Source organism: Psammomys obesus, unplaced genomic scaffold (genome assembly GCF_907164565.1).
Source record: "Psammomys obesus unplaced genomic scaffold, mPsaObe1.curated_primary_1811, whole genome shotgun sequence".
Lineage (NCBI taxonomy): Eukaryota > Metazoa > Chordata > Mammalia > Rodentia > Muridae > Psammomys > Psammomys obesus.
In genome coordinates, this window is record NW_026591086.1 from 14,461,645 (window position 1) to 14,487,675 (window position 26,031).

Genomic DNA, 26,031 nt, shown 5'->3' on the forward strand with positions numbered 1-26,031 from the left:
TATATATATATATATATATATATATATATATATATATATATATATATGTATTCTGAATGGGAAGCAGCTATAAAACACAGCATTTGCTTTGGAAAATGATGTTTATGATATTGTGATTTATGCTTTCTTCTCCTCTTACCATGGAAGTCTCTGTCCATGCTTAACTAGATTTTTGCTTCTGAAAACTATGCTATATAAAGTTAAATGTACTAATACATTTAACCATCTAGTCTTCAATAATCTCCATGGGAAAACAATAATAAAATTGATCCATAGAAAGCTTAAACATCATTAGCGTGACTCAGTGATGTCAGAAGGATAGCACCATGGATCTTTTCTCATTAATTTTTTCCCTCAAAAACAGAATTTTTTTTAAGAACTTGGACTTTACCAAAGAAATTCTCAGTAACACAGTTTATTATCAAGCTTTTAAATATGTGAAAATGCGCAGTACACCAATATTGTAATCTAGTGACTAAAAACTAACTTTGATGTGGCTCCTGGTGTATTGCTTTCTGCTTGCCCTGTCTCAAATATACAAGCTGATGCAGTTAGTTAGACACTTACTGCTTTTTCAAATGTCTAGTAGTTAAATGCTTGATTTTCTTGTCAAAGGATATTTCATCACACATCCTGTTGATCCACTCTTCAAATCTTTGCTAAAATAGCATTCCAACAAAATAATTTGTTAGTGCTATCTGTGCAGAGTATCTTGGTCTGGTTTGAAACTTTTCAAATCTTAAATGGCCGCCGCAATTTCTTCTTTTGTAAGTTCTCTGGGTCAGGTAGGTGGCACACCCTTGCAGTCACAGCTTTCAGGAGGCTGGCAGAAAGGGCACAGCCCAAGGCCTTCCTGGGCAACATAGAGCATTTCAGGTTGGCCTGAGTTACATAACAGAAGCCTGTCTCAGAAAACAACAGCAACAGAAAGCCCTGGTTGCCTGTCTTACACATCTTCTAATGAAAAATTGGTGGTAGTTTATTCAAGGGTTTTGTTTGTTTTTTTGTTTGTTTTTTGTAATTTGAGGATTCACCCCTTTACAGTATGTCACAAAGGAACAATTTTTGGTAACAAGAAGTTCAAGTTTAGTCTAGTCAACTATATTTCTAGAGAATTGCTATTTAATATGAAAATCAATCATATTTCTCCCTTCAAAATAAATCTTGAGAGTTTTCTGGTAGACATGAATTTGTTGATATTATGAAATAAAACTTTCTATTGCTTGCCAATTCTTTGTACCTTTTAATCATGAATGCTTCAAAACATATATGAAAGAAGACTCATTTAGGCATTCTCCCAGAGACCCCTTCCCTCTCATCTGAGAAACTGGGGACCTCTCTCTGGGTGTTGATGCCACAGTACATCTAAAGAAGTCATGACAATACCAGAGCATTTTAAATTTTTATCTGTCTGTCTATCTCTCTGTCTGTCTCTGTCTATGTATTTTGCTTTTCTCCAACATTTCTGAAGCATATTATCTTCAAAGAAATTAGCACTAAGTAGCCTAGCTTGAGTTCTGGTGCCAGATCCATCCAAAGAAGCACCAGACAATAAGTGACTTCATTCAGGAGGTACCCTGCCACTCACGGAGGAGCCAGCCATGTGGACATCTCTCCATGTTAAAATGTGACAGTGTCTGCCAGCAGCATTTAATACTACCCCTCCCTTAATGGCTTCAAAGTCTGTGCGTTGTTGGAAGCTCTGCCTCCTAACAGATTTATTTTTCTCCTAAATGCCTTTGCTCAGAAAATACCACTTCTTTTTGGACTGAAAAGCCACATGACATAGCAGGAAGCCTGTGGGCTGAGAGCCAGGCAGTGCCATCCAAAAACGCTCTTCTCAGCCATGAGGGCTGAGGCAAGTGATTTGTCTTTAGTCTTCTCTGGCCTAAGTCTCCTTGTTTGAAAAATGTGAGGTCTGGTATCCTCTGCACGAAGCTCTACTAAGAATGTGCGTGGTACCCTTTATGTGATGTCACGTGTACGGAAAGGACCTGACCCTTTGTGCTGTAACTGCAGGTCTTGATATTTGAGAAGCCGGTCATGCCCAGCTCTCCTTTCTGGAAGGTTCTGCAGCATCGTTAAAGGATGTGCCTCTCCTTTTTATTGCTTGTGTGCTTGCCATAGGGAAGAGGTTTAGAAATGCCACGGTCACCCAGGCTCCGCGCACCCTGTGTGGCAGTAGAGCCGGGGTAATAAGGAGCGTTGACTCCATATGTTGTTTATAAACCAGGAGTCCCTCTAAGCGTCTCATAGTTAGGACCCTGCCCAATCCTCACCCAGTGAAATAGGTGTTACCGTTATCCCCCGCCCCTGTACCAATAAGTCCGAGATGGCATAGAGGTGCTGCCCAACCTACTGGGAGTCACACAGTGAGTGGCCCAACTGGACCGTGAACACGGCACTCTGGCTCCACAGCCGCTGGCCCTGGGCATTCCCTCCTTCTGCCTTCCCATAGTGGACGCCTCAACATTCTGGAACATTTACTTTAGAAGGATGTCAAAACACCTGCTGGAAGGTGGGAAGAGGGGTGCGCTCTCAGCTGAGTGCCATTAACCTGCAGGGGGCTTCCAGAAGGAGCAAAAGCACTGACAAACAAATCCATGAGACCTGCCAAAAACAGACTGGCTCCCCAGTGTCAGGAGAATTGCTGTCCATGGGAATGGTGTCATTTCTTGTTTGGCCCAGAACCCTTCCTGTAAATTGCAGCCCTAGCAACAGTGGCCACAGGGGACCGAGGGAAACCTTTGTGGCTAACGCCATGGGAACTGTTTATTTGTGATACCTAAATAGACCCTATTCACCGAGCATGTAGAAATTGTTTAAAATGCCACTTGTAAAGGAAACAACAGAATGAAGTGTGAGCCTCCAACAGATCGTCAGCCAGCAATGATAATATTAAAATATTAATGGTCTCTAAAGCAGCGTTACTTTCACACCCACCTCTGCAGGATCTGTGCCTAGGCTAACAAGACTTTTCACCTCAGCTGTATTTCAGTCACAAACAGAGTTTAAGGTTTGCTTGCCTTGAATCTTTATTACTGTGAACTTCTGCCATCTGCGCTTTCTCATTCTGCTCATGGCTCCAAGAAAGTCTTGAAATTTAGCACATTGGGAGAAGAATTTCTGTGGAATAAATTCAAATGTACAGTGATGTCTAAAGTCTTACAAGTTTTTATGTTACTTGAGAGACATTTTCTCTATTGGATTGAGTTGAAGGTGAGAATTAACCTAACCCTTCCAAATCATCTACATTCTCAAACCCGTCTGAGGTCCGTCTTTCATGCCAGATTGTGTTCGGCTAATCCATAATCCAAAATACATTTCTTACCAGCTTGTGAGATTATAGAGTTGGCGTGTAGCTGACTGTGTTTCTGCAAAGATCTATTAAGTGTCCCTTACTGTATGCTGAAAAGTTTCATGTGCACACATCTGATGTTTTTTCAGTCGATGTCAGAACAGCGACGCCCACCTGTCAATAAATAAGGCATACCCTGACACACAGACCTGTGTGGGTTTTACTCGGGTCACTCTGGAAGTGATTTCACTTTTACAGATGATCTAAGGGAGGTGTTACCGTTTATAGTTTAATGAAGTGTAACTAACTGAAATAGAATGGGTGCAGCAAACCTAAACTGTGCCACGTGATAAAGCGTCGCTTGTGTATACATCCTTGTGAGGTCATTCCATTCCAAACAAGGAAAATACCAGCCACGTCATGAAAAGTTCACAGTTCCTTCTGTAATTTTCCCTGCTCACAGTCTTTCTCCCCTCTATCACATGCCTTGGGAACCACTGCTCTTCTGCCTGCCTGTAGATTATTTTTAACGTTTTTAGTGGCGCTTTGTGAATTTCACATCACGCACTCCAATCCCATTCCTCTCCCACCTCCCCTTGTATCCACCCTTCACCCTCGCAACCTCCCTCCCAACAGAAGAAAAAAAGAATCTCATCGTGGAAGCTGTAGTGTGTCACAGTGGGTCCCACAATATAAACTTCCATCCACACTTCTTGGCTTGCAAATGTTCACTGCACTGAGTCATTTGGTCTGGTTCAAGGCCTCTGGCTTCTGCTACGCTATCAATATCTCACTGGGACTCCTCTCAGATATCCTGTTGTTGCCCTGTGTCATGGAGATCCTGCAGCTTGGCTCTATAGAACTGGCCCCTTGACACACTCCAGCAGCTCATGGATGGGGTAGATGTTGGGGTGGCCCTGAGAGGTATCTGAGAGCTGGTTAGCCCGGCAGCTATCCCACAGCACAGGGGTGAGCCTTCCTGCCCTGCCCCCTCTGGCCCATCCAATGCCACCACCAGCAAAGGGGCAGGGCCAGCTCTCCTGCTTTTATGTCCTTCTGGCTGGCTCATCCTCACCCACGCCATCAGGGCCAACTCTATTGTACTGCCCAGACAAGGTGCAGGATCTGCTCTCCCGAGCGCTGCAGAAGGTGAGGGGCAAGGCCATAAATGGGGTTATATAGGATTCATTCAATGACTGTTTTCTTTAATTCATTACAGTTATTCTGAGAGTGACCCATGATGTCACTTATACACAGGGCGGTGTGCCCATACTCATAGGTCCTAAAGCCATCACCTTTATCACACGGAAGAAGTTTCCCTTGGGCTTCTGGTAGCTAAGAAAATTACTCTGTTCTGCCAGGTGTTTCCTTGTACCTACTAAGGTGATCTACACCTTTTCTTTTGAGTCTAGTGTGGTATCAATTTCACTTGGTTTTGTTATAGTGGTTGTTGGGTTTAATGTGAAACTAGCCTTGTATTTTCTATTTGTTCATGATACATTATCACTTATATAGATCATTAAATTCAATTTGCCAAAAGCTCAGATGCAAATTTTTCATAAAAGTTTGTGATGGACGTTGCTTATAATTTTCTTTACTTTTGTTTTTGCCTGATTTTGCTTTCAGAGGAATGACAGAATCCTAAAATCAGTTGTCAAGTAACACGCACGCGCAAACACACACACACACACATGCACACACACACACACACACACACACACCATTTTTCACGTTTCTGGAAAAGTTTGTGTATAACCAGTATTTCTATTTTCTAATGTTTAATTTCTCCCATTATTAATTCCCTAAGTTAGGCTTTCTTTAAATGAACAATTATATATAGAAACTCAACTTCTTCAACAGATAATTGGCTATATAAGTTATTTCTTCCAGTGGCTTTGGTACTTTGTGTATTTCAGGGAATTCCCTTTACTAGTACTATTTATTGACATGAGTACTCCACAATGACCCTTTATTCTTACTGCACATAGGGTCTTTCGCTATGTCACCTTTCTCATGCCTAGTATCAGTAAGAGTGTATCTTCCCTTTTGCTTTCATGGCTTACTAGAAATATATTGATCTCACTGATACTCACATACTCAAAAACTAGCACCTGGCTTGCTTTGTTTTCTCTCAGTATTTATTCTCATAGTCCATTGACTCCTGTTATCTTCATTATTTCCTGGCTGTCTGTGCCAGGTTTGGTTTGCTGTTCTTTCTCTGGTTTTCTCAGGGGGAGCCACCATCAGGGCTCAGCTGCCTACTGCTTTTCTCGTGGAGCTATTGAGTGCCACGAACTTCTCTGTTAATGCTTCCTGAGCAGCATCCCAAGGGGTTTTGTGTGTTGTATTTTCATTTGGTCTGAAATGCTTTTTTAATTTCCCTTTTGGTTTCCTTCTGACCTACAGGTTATTCAGAAATATGCTGTTTAGCTTCCAATTACTTGATGATTCTCTAGGTATCTGTTTATCATTAATTTCTAATTTGATTTCTTTGTGAATCAATAATATGCATTCTATGATCTGTGTCTATATTACCAAGATTTGGTTTATGTCTAGAATGTGGCCTATCTTGATAACTCTACCGTGTGTACTTGAAAAAAAAAAAGAGATAATATTTTCTGCTGTTGTTGGTTCGAGCATCCCATAAATGTCAATTATGTTGAATTAGTTGCCAATGTTATTTAAATTTTCTGTATCTATTGCATTTCCATCAATGCATTCTAACAATTATTAAGAGAGGATTGTTGATATTTATAGAATCTTGATTTGAATATTTTACTTCTCTATTCTATTAATTTTTTACTGTAATTTTGTTACTCAGTGAAGAAGGTTTGATATACATATGTTCACTGGCTAATTTATCTTCCTATTACAATGAAATGAATGTATATCAAGTAATAATTTTTGTCTGAAATAAACTTTGCCCATTAATAACTACTGTTAGCATAATATAGTTTTTTAGTTCTTTTATGTTAGCCTGTTTTTGATGTCATATTCAAAATGCTTTTTAGGCAGCATGTAACTGGCTCTCATTCTTTTTTAATGAGCCTTGCTTTTTAATTGGGATTTTTAAACCATTTACTTTTAACATGATCATCAGTATGATTGAACTACAATTTTATTTACTAAATGATTTCATTTGTCTATTCCATGCTTGAGTCCAGTATTTCTTTCTTCTTTGTTTTGTAGTATCTGTGATCATAATTTTCTTCTTGGCTATTTCATATATGAACCACAATCTTGTCCTACATGTGACTTGTTCCTATACATTTTATTTTTGTGTATATTGTAAACCACAAATGTTAGTTTTATATTTTCAGCCAATTATCTTTTATGCTTATTTACTTATTTTATGTGTGTGTATGTACATGTGTAAATACATATGCAACTGAACATGTATGACATGATGCTTAGACAGAGATGTGCCAACCAACTGTGGGAGTCATTTCTCTTCTTTTCCATGTGAGTCCCAGGAATCAAACTTATGTAGTCAAACGTCACAACAAGAGCCTTTACCCATTGGGCCATCCTACCAGACCTCATTCATCCTATAAAGAGGGTAAAAACATGAGGGTAAATTTTATATAATCAACCACACACATAGTTATTTTTGTGAGGATTTTATATAATTCACCTCTTGACTTATATCTTACGTAATTTGTCTCTTAGGAGTTCTTACTCAATATTCCTTATAGATTTGATGATGAATTATTTGAATTTAATATCCCTGAAAACAGCCCTCGGTTGATTTCACTCTTGACAAATTTTCCCTGGAGCTGAGATTTTGTTTATTTGTTTGTTTGTTTTATTTTGTTTCTCTTGTACACCTTTTAAAAGTACCACTTCAGTGACTTCTGGCTCATACTGTTTCTATCAAGAAATAATGTTCTCATTATTATTTTGTCTCTCTGAATATACATGTGTGTCCCTTTCCTGAAGATGCTTTCATGAGTTTGTCTTTATTGTTAGTTCTCAGTTACTTGATCACTGTGTGTCTTCATGGACTCTTGCTCATGTTTCTTGTAATTTATGTTCTAGAACTTCTCTGGTGTTGAATCTACATTTCTATCAAATTTGAATAATCTTTAGTTGTTATTTCTTCAGATAATTTTCTGAGCAAATATTTTAGGCTGCTTGAAGTTTTCTCTCTACTCATTAATGTTCTGGTTAATGTGGTTTTATATTCTTGTTTCCTTTTTGATAGATTCTTTTGCTGTTACTCAGCTGTTACTAACTTTTTAATAGAGTACCTGCTTTCCATTTAAGTTTAGCATTTTTCATATAACCAGATGACTTTCCCCTACTTCTTATCCATTTTCTTTGGATTTATCTTCATCTATTTAACATTTTTCTGTCTGTCTTCTGCCTTTTATACATACAGAAGACCACTATTCCCATTTAATATCTTTGTATACTAATTCTATTTAATGTGTTATTTAATAGTTCAGTAATTTCTTTTTCTCCTTATCCTAGGGCATGTTCTCCTGATTCTTTGTGTACCTGCTTTCTTTTAAACTGTTGATATAATAAATAAACACAAGCATGCTCACTTAAAACAACAAAGACTTATCTCTATAGTTCTATGTAGATCTATGAAGCCTGTGTAGGTTCCGTGTGGCTGAATCAAGGCGTCACCGTGGCTGTGTCCCTTTCTGAAGGCTCCATGAGAAAGACTGCTTCTGTGCCTTTTTAAACTTCTGCATATGTCCAGTTCTTTGGTTCCTGGCCCTTCCCTCTTTGAGGCAAGCACTGGCTCATTCTCATATCAAGTCATTCAGTTCTTCCCTCGTCTCTTCCTTTTGAGCACATTTGTAATATGAAGTCCATTGAGAGACTGCAGAGTGAATCTCTCAGAAGGTCAGCTGATTAGTGCCACCTGCAGCCTAATTCCCTTTGACATATGAAATAAGACATTCAGAGATCCAAGGCTCAGTCTGTCACATCTGGCAATGTTTCATTGGTTGCCAGCTGCTGTAAATTTTACCATGTTGAGCGTTAGATATTTTTGTATCCCTATAAATATACTTGAGGCCTGTCCCAGAGTGCATTTACACTCTGAAGTTAGGACGGAGCAGTATGATGCTTTGAAGCTTTATTAGGAGAGGTCAGAGCAGAGCAGGGTCAGGGCCCTACTACAGAGGCCATGTCATTCTCAGTATTCTGCCTGATAATCCAGGGATTACAGCCTCTGTGATGTAGCCAATGGAGATACTAGATAATAATGTAAGCTCTTCCTCACCTTTCATTGTAACAATGAATTGTTTCCTCTAATTGTGTGTGTGTGTTGTGTGTGAGTGTTGTGTTATTTCCGATATCTTGCACCATGAACTACTTTGGCTTAAAACTATATCTATACTTTAGGAAACTACTGAGCTCTCTCGCACTTTGTCCCCTTGTGTTATGGGGAGAACACTTTTCTGGCAGTGAGCTGGCACCGTCTCATAGTCCCCTTTATTTGTTTCCCTTCTCTCAGTAATCACTATCTTGCACTGTCTGGTGCTCCATATCTGAAAACCACATGTCACATATCTTATCTGGGTTCTCCGTGGGTTCAGGTGGAAGACTATATCCAGGCGCAGTTTACTCTCTCCTTGCCAGAAGTAGAGCTCAAACATCTGTTGTTTGCCGCATACTCCATTTTGATAAGGGCAACAATGATACCCAAATATTTAAAAACTGATAGGTCTTGGGCACTGACCAAGCAGAACAGATGCTGGCCTCAAAACAATGATATGATCATACTTGTGTTTACTGGGGAAAGATCACACCTGTCCTGTGTAGTGGCCAAAGCTCATAATCCCTGTAGTTCAGAGTTTTGTCAGTGACAGCCCCGCTAAGACCCAAAGAGCATTACAAAAGGAGTGGCCTAGATTTGGGTTCTGGCTTTGCCAGGCTTTTGGTTTTCTTTTTAATTTTAAGACTTATTTTATTTTAATGATATGCATATGTGTGTGGCCTGTCTATGTGTAGATATGTACAAGCGAGTACAGGCGCCCACGAAGCACCAGATTCCCCCCCCCCCCCCGGAGCTGAGTGACAGGAAGTTGTTAACAACCTGCCCTGCTGTAGGTCATAGGAGCCAAACTCAGATCCTCTGCAAGAGCAGTTCATGGCCTTCCCTGCTGAGCTGTGTCTCCAGCCCCGCCCCCAAACTCTGCCTCTGCTAGCTTCCGGTGTCTTCAAAGTTCTCCATTCTTTAACTTCTCCCACACAGTCTTCATAAACCTCCGGGGGTTGGGAGGGTGGGGGACAGGATTTGGAAATTTTCCTCGTATTGTTGCCTAGCATCTGAAACACTCAGTAGAGACGAGGACTCCCTTCTCTCCATACCTTTCTCAGTCACCCATCTAGAGCCTTTCAAGCCAGCCACAGTACTCTGGTACAGATTGGTACCTAGAGGACAATTCACCCCAAAGTCAGAAGGGCAGGTAATCCAAAACACTCACAAGTGTGCACTGGGAAAGGAGGGAAAACCTGAGTAGTGAACAGGCCAGGCTGAAATGAAATCTGTCCAGGAGTGAGGGAAGCCACAAGAGAGGCCATAGAAAGGCAGGACATCCCCAGAGAGGAAGCAAAGGAAGGGTGGCCTGGACTTGGTTGATCAAGCTTAGCAGGAGTAGTCTAACTTCCATGTTCCCCACTCAGGTCTGCTTGCAGTTAGGGTGTTAGCCTTCCAGTGCTGGCCTGGTCCTGCCTGACAGATAATGTCAGGGGTAGGGGACACTTTATGACAGAGACTTTGTAGGACTTGATTTCTCTGACACTGTTTTCCAGGATTAGAACCTACACCTTCCCGTAGGCTGTTCTTCTAGCTCTAGAAATGTCACCCTGATTTAGTCAGGGGATTTTAGAATAACAGAACTTATAGAATGAATCTATAACTCATTATATTATATATAATATGTAAATATAGAGAGTGATACATACATACATACATACATACATACACACACACATGCAAAGGGGACTTGTTAGGATGACTTACAGGCTCTGGGCCAGCTAATCCAACAACGACAGAAATCCAGTAGTTGTTCAGTCCACGAGGCTGGATGTCTCAACTGGTCTTCAGTATATGCAGGAATCCTGAAGAAGTAGGCTCTAATGCCAGTGAAGGAACGGACTTGCTACTGAAAATGAAAGCAATCAGGTTGAGAGAGAGAGAGAGAAAGAGAGAGATAGAGCTTCTTTCTTCCATGTCCGTGTCCTCATACAGGCTGCCAGCAGAAGGTGTGGCCTAGATTAGAGATGCATCTCCTACCTCAAAAGATCAAGATTAAACGTCTGTCTTCCCACCTCAAAGATCTAGATAAGATACGGATCTTCCCAGGTCAAGTGATTTAAAAAAAGAAAAGAAATCCCTCATGGGTGTGCCCGACCATTTTTAGTTTTTAGTTCATTTCAGATGCAGTCAAGTTGACAAGCAATAATAAGGGTGGTACAGCCCTTCTGTCCTTTTGTTTTGCTTTAGGATTTTGTTTTTAATTTTTTTTTTTTTTCCAGCAATGAGGGCATTTACTCATAGTCGTCTTGACACCTGTTTGGGTCCCTAGCACTGAGCATGCCTTGAACTTCACCAGCGTCTGTTTTAGGCAGAAAGCAACAGAGCTTAGGGCTTTAGGAAACTTAGCTCAGGTCATTAGGAAAAAAGAACAGAGAAGGATGCAGAGCAGATCCCCACAGGGCACATTCAGTACCTGAGGAGCCTCTTTCATTTCAGCAGAACTTGGCTCGGCTTAACAAAAGCCCACTGCAGAAGGAATGCACTCCCCTGGAGTCCGTTCCTTCGCTATGTGGAAGAAAGTTAAATACCTACGAGATGGTTTTCAACATTTTTTGACTGGCAGACCAAATGTATCTGAAAACAAAAAAGAAAAAAGAAAAGATCTATTTTTGTTAGAGTCAAGAAAACATAACTGACTAAAGGCATGGGTGCCCAGGCTAACCTTTCTGTTTCGGCAAATGGAAACCCCCATTCAGTTGCAGCAGCAGGTGTAGATTAGCTAGTTCTTGTTCTCCCTTTTCACAAACAAACAAACAAAAAAAAATCTACAATCTACTCTTTGCAGCCTCTGTCTGTCCTGCCCCCGCGGGCATGTGTGATGTGTGCTCAGTCCAAGGAGGGCTCTGATGCAGAATGCCCCTGTGTTGAGAAGAAGAGAAAGGCGTGTAATAACACAGATAAAGAAAGATAAATAACAAAGTGCTGGGCAGTCCTCTGCCTCAAAAGGGCATTCAATAAATGCTGTGAAAATGACCGCTTCTGAAAGGGTGGCTCGATCTCAGCAGGCAGCTGCCCTTTGACCTGGATACATATCTACAGAAGGTTCTGTGCTTGGATACAGACACAGTGGCCTCGTTACACAGACAACACGCATCAGGATAGGCCCCTTGTGACTCAGAGTTGTCATGTTCTCTTCTAAAGGATGGCATGGGTGTTCCCCTGTCTGATTCTGTCACCACTTCCTGACATAGTTCTGTGCTGTGTGATTGTATCACAGAGGACCAGGAGCAGCTTGGATGGTGGGCTTTGACCTGCCTCTGTAGCCCTAGCACCTACCCTAGCACCTTTTAAGTTATCACGAAGTGTTTAAGGAACAAGAATCTCAGAAAGACCTAGGAACATTTAAATAAAGATATGTGCTTCAGTTTCCCAGGTATTAATATAAAACTTTCTGGTGAGCCCTAACATGGACAATGGTGGTGTTGTGCTGAGAACCACAGAGTGCAGTGAGAATAATGAGAACCAGTCTTTCTCTGCTCTCCTTTTTCTCGGTATTCTCACTCATCATGTTTCTACATACTCTTTATACAATGACATACTGAATAATGTTTTGAATTCTGTTTCTGCTGAAGACAGGCACTCAACTTAGCCCTACTGTGGAACTCCAAAGGATATCTAAACTATAATATATATTTGTGTATTCTTAGCTGTTTGTAAATAGCTAGCCCAGAAATATCCGTCCTGATGCATCCTGCCTCTGCCGTCTGCTCACTGTCTCCTCTTTCCGTGGAAGCTGCAGGCAGGTAGACATTCACTGTGGTCAGGATAGAGAGGACAGGCCACTCGTCCTTCTGTGACCCCAGGTGGCTGAGCAAATGCCTTCAGTCTTCCCTGTCTTGGGCTCCTTCCTTATCTACAGAATAAACAAAGATCTTGGAGAAACATAATCCAGATCAGCACATATAATGACTGACTATCTATGTATGAATTCTGAAAATGTAACGCTGCATACAGGGTTAAGAACAATTCAGACCTAAATGGTCTGGGCATGAGAATGAGACAAAAAAACCTCTGAATAGAAAGCAAGATGAAAAAACAAAGAGAGAGAGGGGAAAAAAAAAAAGAAAGCAAGATGATCCCTTGAATTGGCCACTGGGGAGAAAATAATTAGTTTAAAATGGACATCTGAGTGATAATCTTTGCTTCTAACCTTCAAATGTCCAGGAAAAAAAAAATGTTCAGAGTTTGTCTTTCATGTGGAACATTAGATCTCAGATTTCTGATGTTGAGTAGTGATTGACCCACGCTGTGGCAGAAAGGGCCATCAAACAGGTCACTGAAGAACACTCCTCAGCTCCGATGGCAAAATGTGTTAGTTCCACTATCCCACCTCATTTTACTTCTCTGAAAATGTAGCCACTGGGAATATTCAGGGTGTTGCCAGAAGTAACTAGGAGAGAGGAGTTGGCACTGGTGCCGTGCACGGTGAGAGCCACACCGGGTACATATTCAGTCCATCCAGGCCCGGAGGTATGACAGAGTGTTTTCTCTGTCTGCTGCTGCTCCATTTTAATTTACCAGGAAGACGTGCGTACGCACGCGTGCGTAAGAGAGACGCTCATTTAGATGAATAAAGCAGGATCACAAAGGAAATCCCAAGTTTATAAGGGAAAGAGAAATGTCGAACACGGGAGTGAGCACAGCTGCAGAGTCTGGGTGTAACGTCTAATCTCTCTGACAGAAAGTCAACAGGAAACAGCACATCTCATTCCTGGTGCAGAGAGGCAGCGCGGGTCCCGGGAAGGGGGAATTCTTGGGAAAAGAGAAATGTGGAACCCGGGAGTGAGCACAGCTGGAATTTCTGGGTGTATGACAGTGCGTGCTCATCACGTGGTATGCACACATTCCCCCACGCCCCCTCTACACATGCACATGTCACTCTCAGAGTCAGGGCCAACATTTACGTAGTGCTTCCTGGTCTGAAACCCTTTGAGCATTTTAAGTCATTTCACCCCTCAGAGTGACTGTCTGCTAAGCATTTCTTTGGTGAGTTTCCAGAATAAGAGGTAAGGCAGAGAGCCTCAGGGTCATCAAGGCAGGAGAATCTGTCCTTGAACTTGGAAATGCAAACCACTTCCTGCCCGAGGTGCCTTTCCCTCTGACCTCTCTTTTCTCTTTCTGTCCTCGACTCCCGTTAAAATTTTAACAGAGGGTATGTGAACATTTACTTACTTCTATGTTTGTTTATTGTGGCCTTGTGGCTTGAACGTGGGGCCTTGCATGCTGAGCTGGTGTGCCACCAGGCATTTCCAGGGCAAGATTTTCATTCCAATCTCTTCTGGTTAAGTTGCGTGTTGCTTAGGCCCCTTAAGTTATATGTGGTGTAGCGTTCTAAGCACCCCCCATCTGACAGGGGAAACCCTGTGTGGATTTAAGTGCTTTATTTAAGTGGATTTATGTGTTGCTCTCTATTTAACTTCCCATTCCCGAGCCTCATTACTGTAAGTTGAGGTGTTCCTTACTATAGCTATGAGCTGGCAGGGGGTGCTGAGTAGGTCCAGCTTCGGGGTGTCATGCTGCTGAGGACACAGAGAACAGGTCTGTCTTCGCCTTCTGACCCTGGCCACACTCTTCCCCTCGGCGCTCCTTGTCTCTCTGTAAAGCTGCCTTTCCACAGCGATAATAAGCTGAATGGCTAACAAGATCCTTATGGTTCTCACTATTCAGGGATCAAGACAAATGTAAAGATGGCCAGATGTTATTTGCTTAGGGTCTCATGTGAACTTACGTCATAGACTGAACAACCAAATACTGCCTTCAATCTTCCGTTTGGTGTGAACTCTGTGGATCTGTAAATGCTGTCATCGCTCTCATTCTCTTAACTAATTAGCTGTAGAAACTAACACCACAGGGCAAGGATGATACCAGGCCATGTGATTGGGTGGCAGGTTACCCAGCTCTCCTTCTTCCATGCCATTCATTAGCAAAATCAGGTCAGTATGACACTTATTTATGATTTGAAGTCCACTCACTGTTCATGTTTTCTTGACAAGTCCACAGCCATGTGCTGATCTTATTTAAAGAGCTCAATTCCATGTTGTTTTAACCCCTTCTGACAGGGAATTGAAGCTGAAATCTATATAGGTTACTCAGATGATATTATGACTACTTGGAAGCTAAATATTGAACAAGTTTTCTTTTGTCCCTTTTTAAAAATTTATTTATGAAATGTTATCTCCCTGTAACCTGCTTCCATAAACTGAAACTGAGTAAAATCACAAAGTTAAGCCACGTGCATTTGCTCGGAAGGACTCAGACTTCAAAAGGGAGATGCTCCTGTGAAGCCGAGGGCTGCAGAAGCCTACCTCCCTGCTGTGGTTAGCTCACTAAAGTGCCCTGTGCCTCACCAGGGCATTGCCAGACGCTTCGCGTAATTTCAAGCAAAGGCAGGGACTCTGTAGAGCAAGGCCGTGTCGTACACCGGAAAGAAATATCTTAGTTGTTTTTGTCTTTTGTCGGTCTATACTTGAAGTGGTTCTCCACCTTCCCGATGCTACAACATTTTAATACAGTTCCTCATGTCGAGGTGACCCCCCCCCCACAACCACAAAACTATTTCATTGCTACTTCATAACCGTGCTTTTGTTACTGTTAGGAATTGTAATGTAAGTACCTGATTTGCAGGATATCTGCTATGTGACCCCTGGGGGGGGGGGGGGCGCTTCCCACAGGTTAAGAGTCAGTGCCTAAGAAAGATAGAATGATGTAAGAATGGATTTGTAATAATTTGAAAGCATGTCTCAGCGCTTCACTAAGTGTTCGAACATATTTCTCAAAACCCAGTGTTTGAGGTTCCTTGTTGTTGATGTTTTTCTTTTCTTTTTTCTCTACTGTCAGCTCTGGCACCAAAAGCTTATTAGCTTGGACAAAGGAGAGAACACATCAAGAGATTATTTAGGTTTTCTTTCTTTTCTCCTTTTTTCCCTATCATTATGTAACAGCCCCGCTGCACAAAGTCACGTAACATCATACAGAGAGAAAATTAATCATCAGCTAATGAGATAGGGATGTGGAAAAAAAAGTTTGAAAGAAGTAATTTAGAGGCCCCAATTAGACCCTATTCTAGTGGGTCCCTCATGGGCATTACTAGCTGATCCCAGGTCCAGGAATGTGAGAGGGATGTGGAGGCAGAAAGTAGAGAGAGGGTGGGGAGAAGGAGGAAGGAGGGGAAAGGGAGGGAGAAGAGGGGGGAAAGGAGATATAGAAACTACAAAGAGGCCTTTACAGTGCTTCAAACATAAGCTAATGAGAACCTAAATTAGGAAGGAGAATGAACAGAATGATCCAATCCCTTCAAAGGCAGGCTGTAACTGGGCCTGGTATATGCCTACCCGCTGTCACCTGCAGCGCTTCCACCCCGAAACAGAGGAAGGGCGATGGCCTTCCAGGAAACAGGAAACATGAAGTTCTGTGACCTTCTCACCGGACGGAGGAGGACAGATGTCTGGACCCTGTGGACAGTTTGCCGACCCCAGAGAGGAGATGCGGGAGCGAGGGAGGTGGTGTGAGCTGGGACCTCAAGAGAAATCCCACGTGAACCTCTGAGACTTGGCAACAGTCCTCCAAAAAGGAAAATCAATGGCAGAGCGCTTGGAGGATGTAAATGTGGGGGAGGGGTCCAAGTAGACTTGCCTAAGAAGGGATTTTTACAGACTAGGAACCTGCCAGGAGAACAGCCCATAATTTCCCTTCCCAACAGGGCAGTGAGTGAGCCTCGTCTGCCTCTGTGACTGAATGTGGCCTGTTTGTCCATGAATGAGGAGGGGTGAGAATGCTCTGGGAGAGTCCTCTCATGCCTTTAAAAACAGGGAGGACCAGGGAGGGGAAAACGGAGAGAGGAACAGAGCCTAAAGAGACAGAATGAGAAGTTGGATGTGACCAGAGCCTAAAGAGACAGAATGAGAAGTTGGATGTGACCGTCGCTGGAAAAGACCAGAGTGGGAAAAGGGAAGCAGCCCTGTTCCCAGGAGCCCAGAGCTTCTGAGCTCTGGAAAATGGGTATCACCACAGGTTGCCAGGCCCTGAACCAATGTGCAAGGATCTGTTTCAGGTGTGAAGCCCCTCCAGAAATGGAAAGGCCATTGTCAGTGTACCGGATGCACCATCCCTAGAAGCATGCACAGGCAGCAGAAGAGCCTGCGGAACATGAAGAACGTGCCGCATTCTGCGTTCTCACTCCCACCCCACACTCACCTGCCTTCATAACTTCAGGAAAGTCATTTCACACCTCTGGACCTTAATTTCTTCAGCACCCGGTCCCGAAGACAGAACGGAGTAGTAGTGGCCACGCCATTTTCAGCTGTGAATTGACATATCCCTTAGGCCTCATTGTCAGCTCTCCCATCCCCGGCCAGCACGGTTTGTGATTGCGAGACACGCCTTGTCTTATCCTGGGATTCTCAAGCATCTGTCCCTACCAGTTTAATAAACTTGCTTCTAGTATCTAAAGTTGAGAAAAGTGACTGAGTTCCAACAGGCCGAGGCAGTGCGCCGGGCCTGATTCTGGTGGTAGCAGCCCAGGTCTGTGCACACAGGAACTGCTCGGGTACTGCATTCTCCTGGCACGGCCCCCAGTACAAACACATTTCACCTACCACTGAGGAGCCCTTGCCTCCTGCCCCCTCGGAACATGCTTGGTTTTTCAGGCGCAGGCCCCTGAAACGGATGGCTAGGGGGTTCTGTCAGACATCTTTCAACAGTCAGTTTTCTGTACTCGTTTTGGTCAGAAGTTTTGAAACGGTCTTCACTTCCCTGCCATGTCACTCTTCCAAACACAGACACAAATCTCCTCAGCTAAGCCAACTGTACCTAAAATAGCTGTTGAGGGCCGCATCCCCGGTCAAGGAGCCAGAGGCTTTTATTGATGGAATGAGGTCTTTGTTTATAAAGCGTACACAGCCAGGCTGTAGGAGCACGCGCTGGCTGGGTTTAAACGGAAAACACACCTCTCCACCTCTGGATCCCTTCAGAAAGATCATAGGTGCATTTTCAATTTCTCTTTCCTAACGATCCTGCTCTTAGGTAGCCGCTTATCTTTCAAAGCACACTGCCACGTTAACACATAATCTGTGTAGCTGATTTGTTCTCAACAACGGAGCTGTCTTCAAGGTTTGTTTTTTCACAAAGAGAAAAAAACCTAAGAGCAGTCCCGCCTCCAGGGAACTGCTCCGAGCATTTCTGTCTCAGTGAACATTTAGGAGCATCTTTGCACCTATCAGCTCAATAAATACACTTTGGGGATAGCTATTTTACCTTCCCATCACTTAACTAGAGTCATTATTTTAAAGCAATAAGTTGACTCCATAATCCCCAAACATACATGGGTGGTGGAGACAGGAAGATTATAGATCCCAGGCCAGCCTGCGTTACACAGAGAGCTCTAGGCAAGCCTGAGCTATACAGCAAGACTCTGTCTCAAAATCACAGTTGGGGGAACTCGACCATTAACCCGTTAACCCCTTCAGGAGCCTTTCCCTGACAGGATCCCTTCCCTTCTACTGGCTTCACAGGGTTACCATAACAAATCGGGTAGCTTATTAACTTAGAAGAGATTTTTTTTTCTCTGTTCCAGAGGCCATAGAGTTGAGATTAGATGTCCGAAGAGTCCAGGCTTCAGCTGGCTCTCCAGAAGGACGTGTCCCATGCCTTTCTCTAGGTTTTAGTGTCTGGTGTCCTTGGGATCCTGTGTGTACGGCTGCATGTCCCCAGTCACCGCCTCTGCCGTCACAAGGCATTCTAGTATGTTGTCGACCTGTGTGTTTTATTCTCATCTAAATTCACAAACTGTTTGAGGTGGGACCCACTCTAATCCCTTATAATCTCATCTTAACTTCATTATATCTGCAAATACCCTCCTTTTGAAATTAGATTACAGTCATTGGCATATGAGTTTAGGGCCTAGCAGCTCTCTGGAGTGCTATAATTAACCCTTTGTAACATCTCTTCTTCCATACTAGCATAGATCTCTCCATAAAGCACCCCTTATCTTAGTTTCTCATATCAGGTGTAATAATACACTACTGTCACTTTCTGTTAGCTTGTTCTTAATTATTTGACTGTCATATCCATGAAAAAAAAAAGAACAATATTTTACCAACATCTTGCTTGCAATGTCCCATAAAGCATTCAACACCTAGCAGTCGCTCAAATGTTCTCCAAAAGAAGCAATCAATTGCCATCACTGTGAGCTCTGATGTATTTTCAGTGTTAATATTATGTTTATACAGGTTACACAAGCATTATGCTTTAGATTGTTCTTGTAATTGATACCTCTTATTGAATACTTGTAATTTGCAAGTAAACACTGGGGTTCACCCCTCCCCCCATTTACTCCTCACACAGACACTGGAAGATAAATATTTCCTCTATTTCAAGGTATTGTAAATGAAGCTTAGAAAGATGTGCAAGCAGTGCCCGGCAGACCCAGGACCTGGCCCCAGGTCTGTTTGAATACACACCTGAGCTCTGATGTTTTGATGCACTTTTTTTCCCCAGGTGTTCTTGACTGTCCCATGCTGTGACAATAATATAATCTAGTGTTTGTGTTTAGGATCATTCTTAAGCCCAGATTGGTTCAGAAACAGATTATCATTATACCACCGAGCTACACTCTGATCCCATGACTTCAAGGTCACTTTTTGAAAAGAACTTTTCCTCTCTATTCACACAGTAACTTAAAAAAAAAAAAAAAGTTTGAGAAAAGGGAAAAATGATTTGTTTATATACGTCTGACTTACTTTTCAATTGCCGTGACAAAAATACCATGATCAAGGCAATGTATGAAGGAAACTGTTTAATTTGGGGCTCACAGATCTAGAGGGTTAGTGTGTATGACTGCGGTGATGGGGAGCACAGCAGCAGGCATGGCGGAGCAGTGACTAGGAGCTCACATCTTGATCCACAAGCCTGAGGCAGAGAGCCCTAGCCAAGAACGGTGTGGGCTTTTGAAACATCAAAGCCCACCCCAGTGAATCACCTCCCCCAACAAGGCCACACCTCCTAATTCTTCCCAAGCAGTTTCACCAGCTGGCACTGAAATATTAAAATATATGGCCCTATAGGGGCCCTATATAGGGGCCATTCTCCTTCGGACCACTACAAAATACTGCACAGCATTACAAACAAGCAGCATTCATCGGGTGAAAATGGAGACGGCACTGAGAAAGTCTCTTCACTCTAAACTCCTGGGAAACAGAATGCCTTGGGCATCGTGAGGCTCCCCATAGCCTGATAATGAGTCTTATTTTAAGACAGCAACTCATCTTAGAAAACAGAAGCATGTCAGGGCCCCTCTACACCATCTCTCTGTACCTCTTCAAGTCCTGGGACCTAGCACAAGCGAGCCCCTCCCAGGACCTGTAGATACTTCTGGCCTCAGGCAGGAGAAAGAGCCCAGAACCCCACCTTCTGACCTGTGCTGCGTGCCCAAGAGTGTCACCTCCTTTGCCAAATCCCAGGCATCTGTTCTGGCATCTGAAACCAGCCTGAGGCTCAGCAGAGTTAACCTGCCAGATGCTTAACGGATCTTAACCTCTGGCCCCGAGTTCTTGTTGCTAAACCCGTTCCCTAGGGGCTGGGTCAGAGCCCTGGACCACAGCAACCTGTGCCCTGTAATGTGTGGACAAGGTTCCTTCCCTGGTATGCTTGCCCTGCCTGGACCGGTATAACGGACTGCCGGCCTCCTGTGTACTCAGTCACTCAGCTCTTCCCGAGCCCGGGAGGAAACCTGCAGTGCTCCCATTTCACCCTGACAGCTCTCTCCTTCCTCTTACTGTCTTGGAACACTGTGTTCTGCCTTCTGGGCCAGACCCGGTTTTGGCACGGACAGCTTGTCTCTGTCCCCTTCAGCCCCAGCCCCAGCCTGCCTTCTCTGCTCACACCTGACCTAGTTATACGCAGCTGCCTTTTATTTATTTATTTTCCGATTGAGGTCAGATTCTCACCTCAAATAGGCCTCCTATTAGTAAGGTGTCCACTGGAAATGACAGAGCAAGGTCAAGCCCCTGCTTGAGAACAACCTGCAAAGAGACAAGGAGGATGGGGGCAACTCACAGAATAGGATCCAGCTGCCACATATACATCTGGCGCACAAAGAACTGCCAGTCCAGCAGGAAGCATGGGGACACTCCCCAGCTGGCATAGCACTGTCCCTTCTGATCTGCAAGATGCCTTGGGCTTTCGATGTATCGAGGTCACCTGTCCCGTGTACCTCCTAGTAGGGCTGGAGAAGGTCCTTAGAATTCCTCATTCTTGTGAGACTTCCTGCTGGCAGTTCCCTTCCCAGATAAATCTTAGATCTGGCTTATGTATTCAGCCTTTTCTCTGGATTTGGGACCTATCAAACCCTGTCATTTTCCCGAGTGAAGAATTTATATACTTCTCCTTCATAGATGGCAGCAGTAGTAAGTGCTCAAGAAAATGTTGAATGAAATAATGAGTGAGTGAATGAATGAATGAATGAAGCTAATTAGTTCAGCTATCATCCCACTAAAATCCTAAATGCAAACTCTTCAAACCACACTCTGAAAAAAAAAAAAAAAATGACCATATTGTCAAGTCTGTGCCAAGAGCTATACAGGAAGCTTCGGCAAGTTTGAGGGCCAGAAAATGAGTCCAGGGCTAGCCTTGGCGACTTAGTGGGTCTCAAAATAAAAAAAAAAAAAAAGAAGGCTGAAGGCAGAGCTTAGTGATAAGAGTGCTAGCCTGGCATTTGCAAGGCCCTTGGTTCAGTCCCCGCTACCGAAAACAGACGACCTCGTCGTCTCAGAAATAAAATATCCCGGACTACGATATGAACCCACGAGCCAGACTTATGTTTTACTCTTTCGTCTTCCCATTTGAAACACTGCGAAGCTTCTGCCTGCCGCTCCTCTTGCCTTTGGAGCCAGGGACTCAGAAGAACTAGATAAGGCCACAGTATGAATATTCCGTGGATGGCCCGTGACAGTCTTTCCAAAGGGTAATCCGGTTACATCCTTGAGTGGACCCTCCGTTGCTGCAGCGAGAACCTGCTTCCTCTTCCCCTAGGGTAGACAATGGTATCTCATTGTCTACAGACTTCATACCCATCAGGCAGGGAGGGGAACTGCTTGCGGGGCATTGCATCGCCTTTACCTGTGTCTGCTCTGTACTGTATGAGATGTTCAGAGCGTCCACTTTGGCTTTCCTGAGCTGGTGCATAATATGCTTTTACGCTGTTTGAGAAATAATTTCCATTTATGCAAATGTTGTTAGAATAATGTTTTCTTTTTTAAAAGAAGAAAGAAGAGAAGACTAATCTTTCCCTCCTTTCCCACTTACATACTGAATCTCAGATCCTTTGAGGTCCAGCATAATTTGAGTGTTAATTCCTTTCTAAGCCCCTTCACTAAACCCTGAACTCACCATGCAGATTTCAATAAACCTTATAGTCTCTTCCTATTGATGTCTCAGAAAAGGCAAAGGAACTCCTGTTCCATACCAAACATTCTGCTTCACTTCTGAGTATTTATCTATTTGGCCTCGAGATAGAAAGCAGACAGGCGTCTGTTCTGCTCAAACTAAAGGCAGAGGCAAGCACCAGGCTCGCATCTCATTCGTGGGAAACATCTGTTGATCATAATACATGGGGCTCCAGTTTCAGGGTTTGCAGTTCCTGAGTGGCTCCAGCCTTAAATCATCCCGTGTTGGCAAACAATAGTGAGGGCCAGGCCAGGAGAGAAACAGATGCAGCCTATGTAAGGGGTGAGATGAAACAAAGAGCACAAGCAGGCCAGCATTTCCACCACTGGTATTAGCTAGTGCACTCATTGCACTGACCTATGGGAGCAGTGATTTCAGTGACTGTGACATTGAAAGCCTCTCTGCTCCGGAGGTTCTTTATGATCGTCATTTGCAACAGCAGAAGAAATATGCGTCTGTGTATACATACATTGTATATACATATCTAACGTATAGATGATATACATATGCAATAAACATTTTACAGGTACATGCTAGGCCAAAGCTGTACTTTGAGCTGGCAGCCAAACTTGGTAATGTGTAGAGTTTTCCAAGTGATGCTGGTTTTGAAGGCAAGAAGAGAGTCATGGAGAACAGCTGAGGCTTGGCACCATGAGAAGCCGAAAGAGGCCGTTAGTGAAAGTGCAGCCTCGGGTTGAAAGAGAAGCAAGCCATTAAGCAGCATCCCTCCATGGTCTCTGCATCGGTTCCTGCCTCCAGATTCCTATTTTGAGTTCTTGCCCTGGCTTCTGTCTATTATGCACTATAAGCTGTAAGATGAAATAAACCCTTTCCTTCTCAAGATGCTTTTGACAATGGTGTTTATAATAGTAATACAGCAATGACTCAAGTTGGGTCATTTTAAGAGAGAACACTGAAATCATTATATTTATACATTTTTTAAATCTGGCGCCAGACCTGGCCCTCTTCCAGCTCTGTCATTTGTCTGCTTTATGATGTAGGATATTTTATTTAAATGCTCTAAATCTCCATTTCTTTGTCTAGGAGGTGTCATGGCACAATGAAATCTTATGAGGACTTTATGAATAACCAGTTTGGGTCTTGTCCTTGCCCATCCTAAACTTCTGTAATCGTTGTTCTGAGCCTTGTTGTCACAGAATTCTGAGTTCTGAAATGCCGTTGCTCCAAGGGATATGCCAGTCAAAGCAACTATGTCACATTTTAGGAAACTGAGAGCCATGGACATAAAGGAACTGCCTAGAATCCCTGCATGATAGCTTTGTAAGAACGTGTTTATTTAGCATTTGGTATTAGGGTTGTTTTTTCAAAACCCACACGGCAGCATAGTACACTGGGGTTAGAGAAAAGGGTTACACAGCAGCTTAGGCTGTTCCACTCAGAGAGAAATAGACATACCTTGCAGAAGCTTGAATATTCTCGAGTCTTTTCCCTGGAAGGAAAACACTGGCCTCCCGTGGCTTCATGTTTCCTTATAAACTCCATCATTACTTTTGCTGTCGGGTTTGTCTAACCACTAAGCACAGCTAAACAAAGAACAAGGCCATACAGAGGACCAAGGTACCTCTGTATAAGAGAACCTATCAGGAGAGGGGGATAGAAAGGTCAAAGGGCAAATACCAAAGAGGAGACAGAGACAGACAGGAGATGAAGAGGCAGTTTAATTAATTCCTTGTAGAGTGATAGAGGGTCACCATGGCCTCCTCGCTGTGGCCGTCTGCTTACCTGCGTACTATATCTTACCAGAGATAGTGCTGTTTTCTACAAACAGAAAAATTCCCAACAGAGGGATCTACTTTGTTCCTAGTATTGAAAATGACCCCTGTGGTTAGAAAGGGATTATTTTATATGTTTTTAATGATAGATAAATCATATCCATATGTCACACACAGACTATGCATTAAAGTTTTAAAGTGCGTACACATGGGCGTGGTTCCGTTTAACTTACCAAGGACCACCTCACATAGTTGTCATTTCCATGCTAAGAACCTTCAACATCCACCCCCATTTGCTAAAACGTTTATCATTGGAAACCACAGTCATTAACATGTACAGTGATCTCCAGGACCTGCCTCCCATCCAAGCGTAACTGTGTGTCTTTTGACCAACCACCTACACAGCCCCACCCAGCAGAATGGCAATCTTCATTCTGCTCTTTAATTCATGAATTCAAAAATTTATTTATTTTTTTTTTAGATGTTGCCACAAGGCACTCGGTTGTATTTATAAGCCTGGCTTGTTGAACTTAACAGACATCTATAATGTCACAGACGACAGCGTCTTTTTTTATTTTTATTATCATTTCTGTCTAGTACGCCACTGTTTCTTACTCCATCTGTCTGCTCATGCGCTGGGTGCTGGGTTGGTTCTTCATCCTGGCTATTGTGGCCCATGCAGCAGAGCACACAGGAGCGCGCAGATGTCTCTTGATTCATTCCCTTTGCTATTTACCTATCAATGGGATCACTGGGCCCAGGAAAGTTCTGGGTTTTTTTTTTTTTTTGTTGTTGTTGTTGTTGTTGTTTTACTGATTTCATTTATAATGGCTGCATTTACAAATACAAGGACTCGCTTTTCTCTGTTCTTGCCAAGACTTATTATCTCTTTTAAATCCTTGTATATCACCTTTGACATCATTTGCTTCATTGTCACACTCAGAAATCAATTCAGTGTTTTATATGGAAAATCTATTCTCTTTGGCTCTGTTTAGTTTTGTAGCTGTTTTTTGATACAAGCCATAAAAATTTCAGAAGGGCGGGCCAAATGTTTATTGATAGAATAAAAGGAAGAAAGTGTGATTATATAATAGAACTCAGAAAAATATATATAGCTAATTTTACACCTGCATGCCTCTAACCCAGTCATAGCAATTATAATCACTCTTTCGTGTCAGGCCCTTCCCCTAGGAGAAATGGGCTAGGTGGACCCTGGGTGATTGTTATAAAGCATGTACATATAAATTGAACTTTCCCAAATGTGGGTCACTTGGGCAAGAAGGCACTTTTGATAAAGCTAGGCTGACAATTAGATTCACAGGACACTTCAATATTGAATGTTCTTCTCACATTTTAAATCATAAGGGTTGTAAACAGTTTCCTACCATTAAGAAACAGAAAATTGCGTTCCCAGTAATAGCAGAGCTTCATGGCCCCTGGTTTTACACCTTAATATGCTGTGTTCTGTTCTGCTGCGCTAATATTTGAAGGAATATAATTTCCTTTTTGTATAGTTGTAGGTTCTTCATTTTCCTCTTTCTCTCCCTTTTCCCTTCTAGAATAGCTTTCTATAATGTGACATCATATGCCAAGAGAAACTCCCGAAAAGGAGAAAAATGTAAAGTCAACTAATCTGTGCCACACAAGAACACAAACAGAAACCGCAACAGGCTAAAACTTCCTAAGCAAAATGTTGTCTGTGTGCTTTGCAGACTCGATCTGTGTACCAGGCTTCGACCCAGGCCTCAACATGATGACTGGAATCACCCCCATCAATCCGATGATACCAGGCCTGGGACTGGTACCGCCCCCACCCCCAACCGAAGTGGCTGTCGTCAAAGAAATAATCCACTGTAAAAGCTGTACTCTTTTCCCCCAAAATCCAAGTAAGTGGAAGTGAGGAATATCTATCTGCTCAGCATATAAAATTACACTTTTTCTTTTGAAATGATATCGTGTTCATTTCCAGACATGAGCCATTCTACCCCAGGCCCTCCTCTCTCCATTAGGACAGGTACACAAGGATATGTCCATGCCTCGGTCCCTCAACTGGATAAGTACCATGAAGCCAATAGGCTCTGAGAGTCCACGTGTAAGATTAAGAATCTTTTCTGTGGGGAATGAACCAGCATTTTTTTTTTTTTTCTGGAAGGCATCCTGTGAAATCAATCAGCCTTTCTTCATAAATGGGAGAAAAAGTCTGAAGCGTGTTTTACTAGATAGAAATTTGAATTAATCTGGCAGTTGGCAATTTGGGGGGAAAAAATGAGGGCTGGGAG

General features: G+C 42.9%; 1 protein-coding gene across 6 annotated transcripts in view; it reads left to right on the forward strand.

The window, feature by feature from the left end:
• The window catches only part of Enox1 (ecto-NOX disulfide-thiol exchanger 1), a 557,275-nt gene that overhangs the window by 382,133 nt on the left and 149,111 nt on the right, over positions 1-26,031 (forward strand). For all 6 annotated transcript variants that reach the window (XM_055609746.1, XM_055609749.1, XM_055609750.1 and 3 more), the window contains one exon: positions 25,465-25,638. In XM_055609746.1, the coding sequence (XP_055465721.1) occupies positions 25,465-25,638 (174 nt within the window). The remainder of the gene's footprint in view (positions 1-25,464; positions 25,639-26,031) is intronic.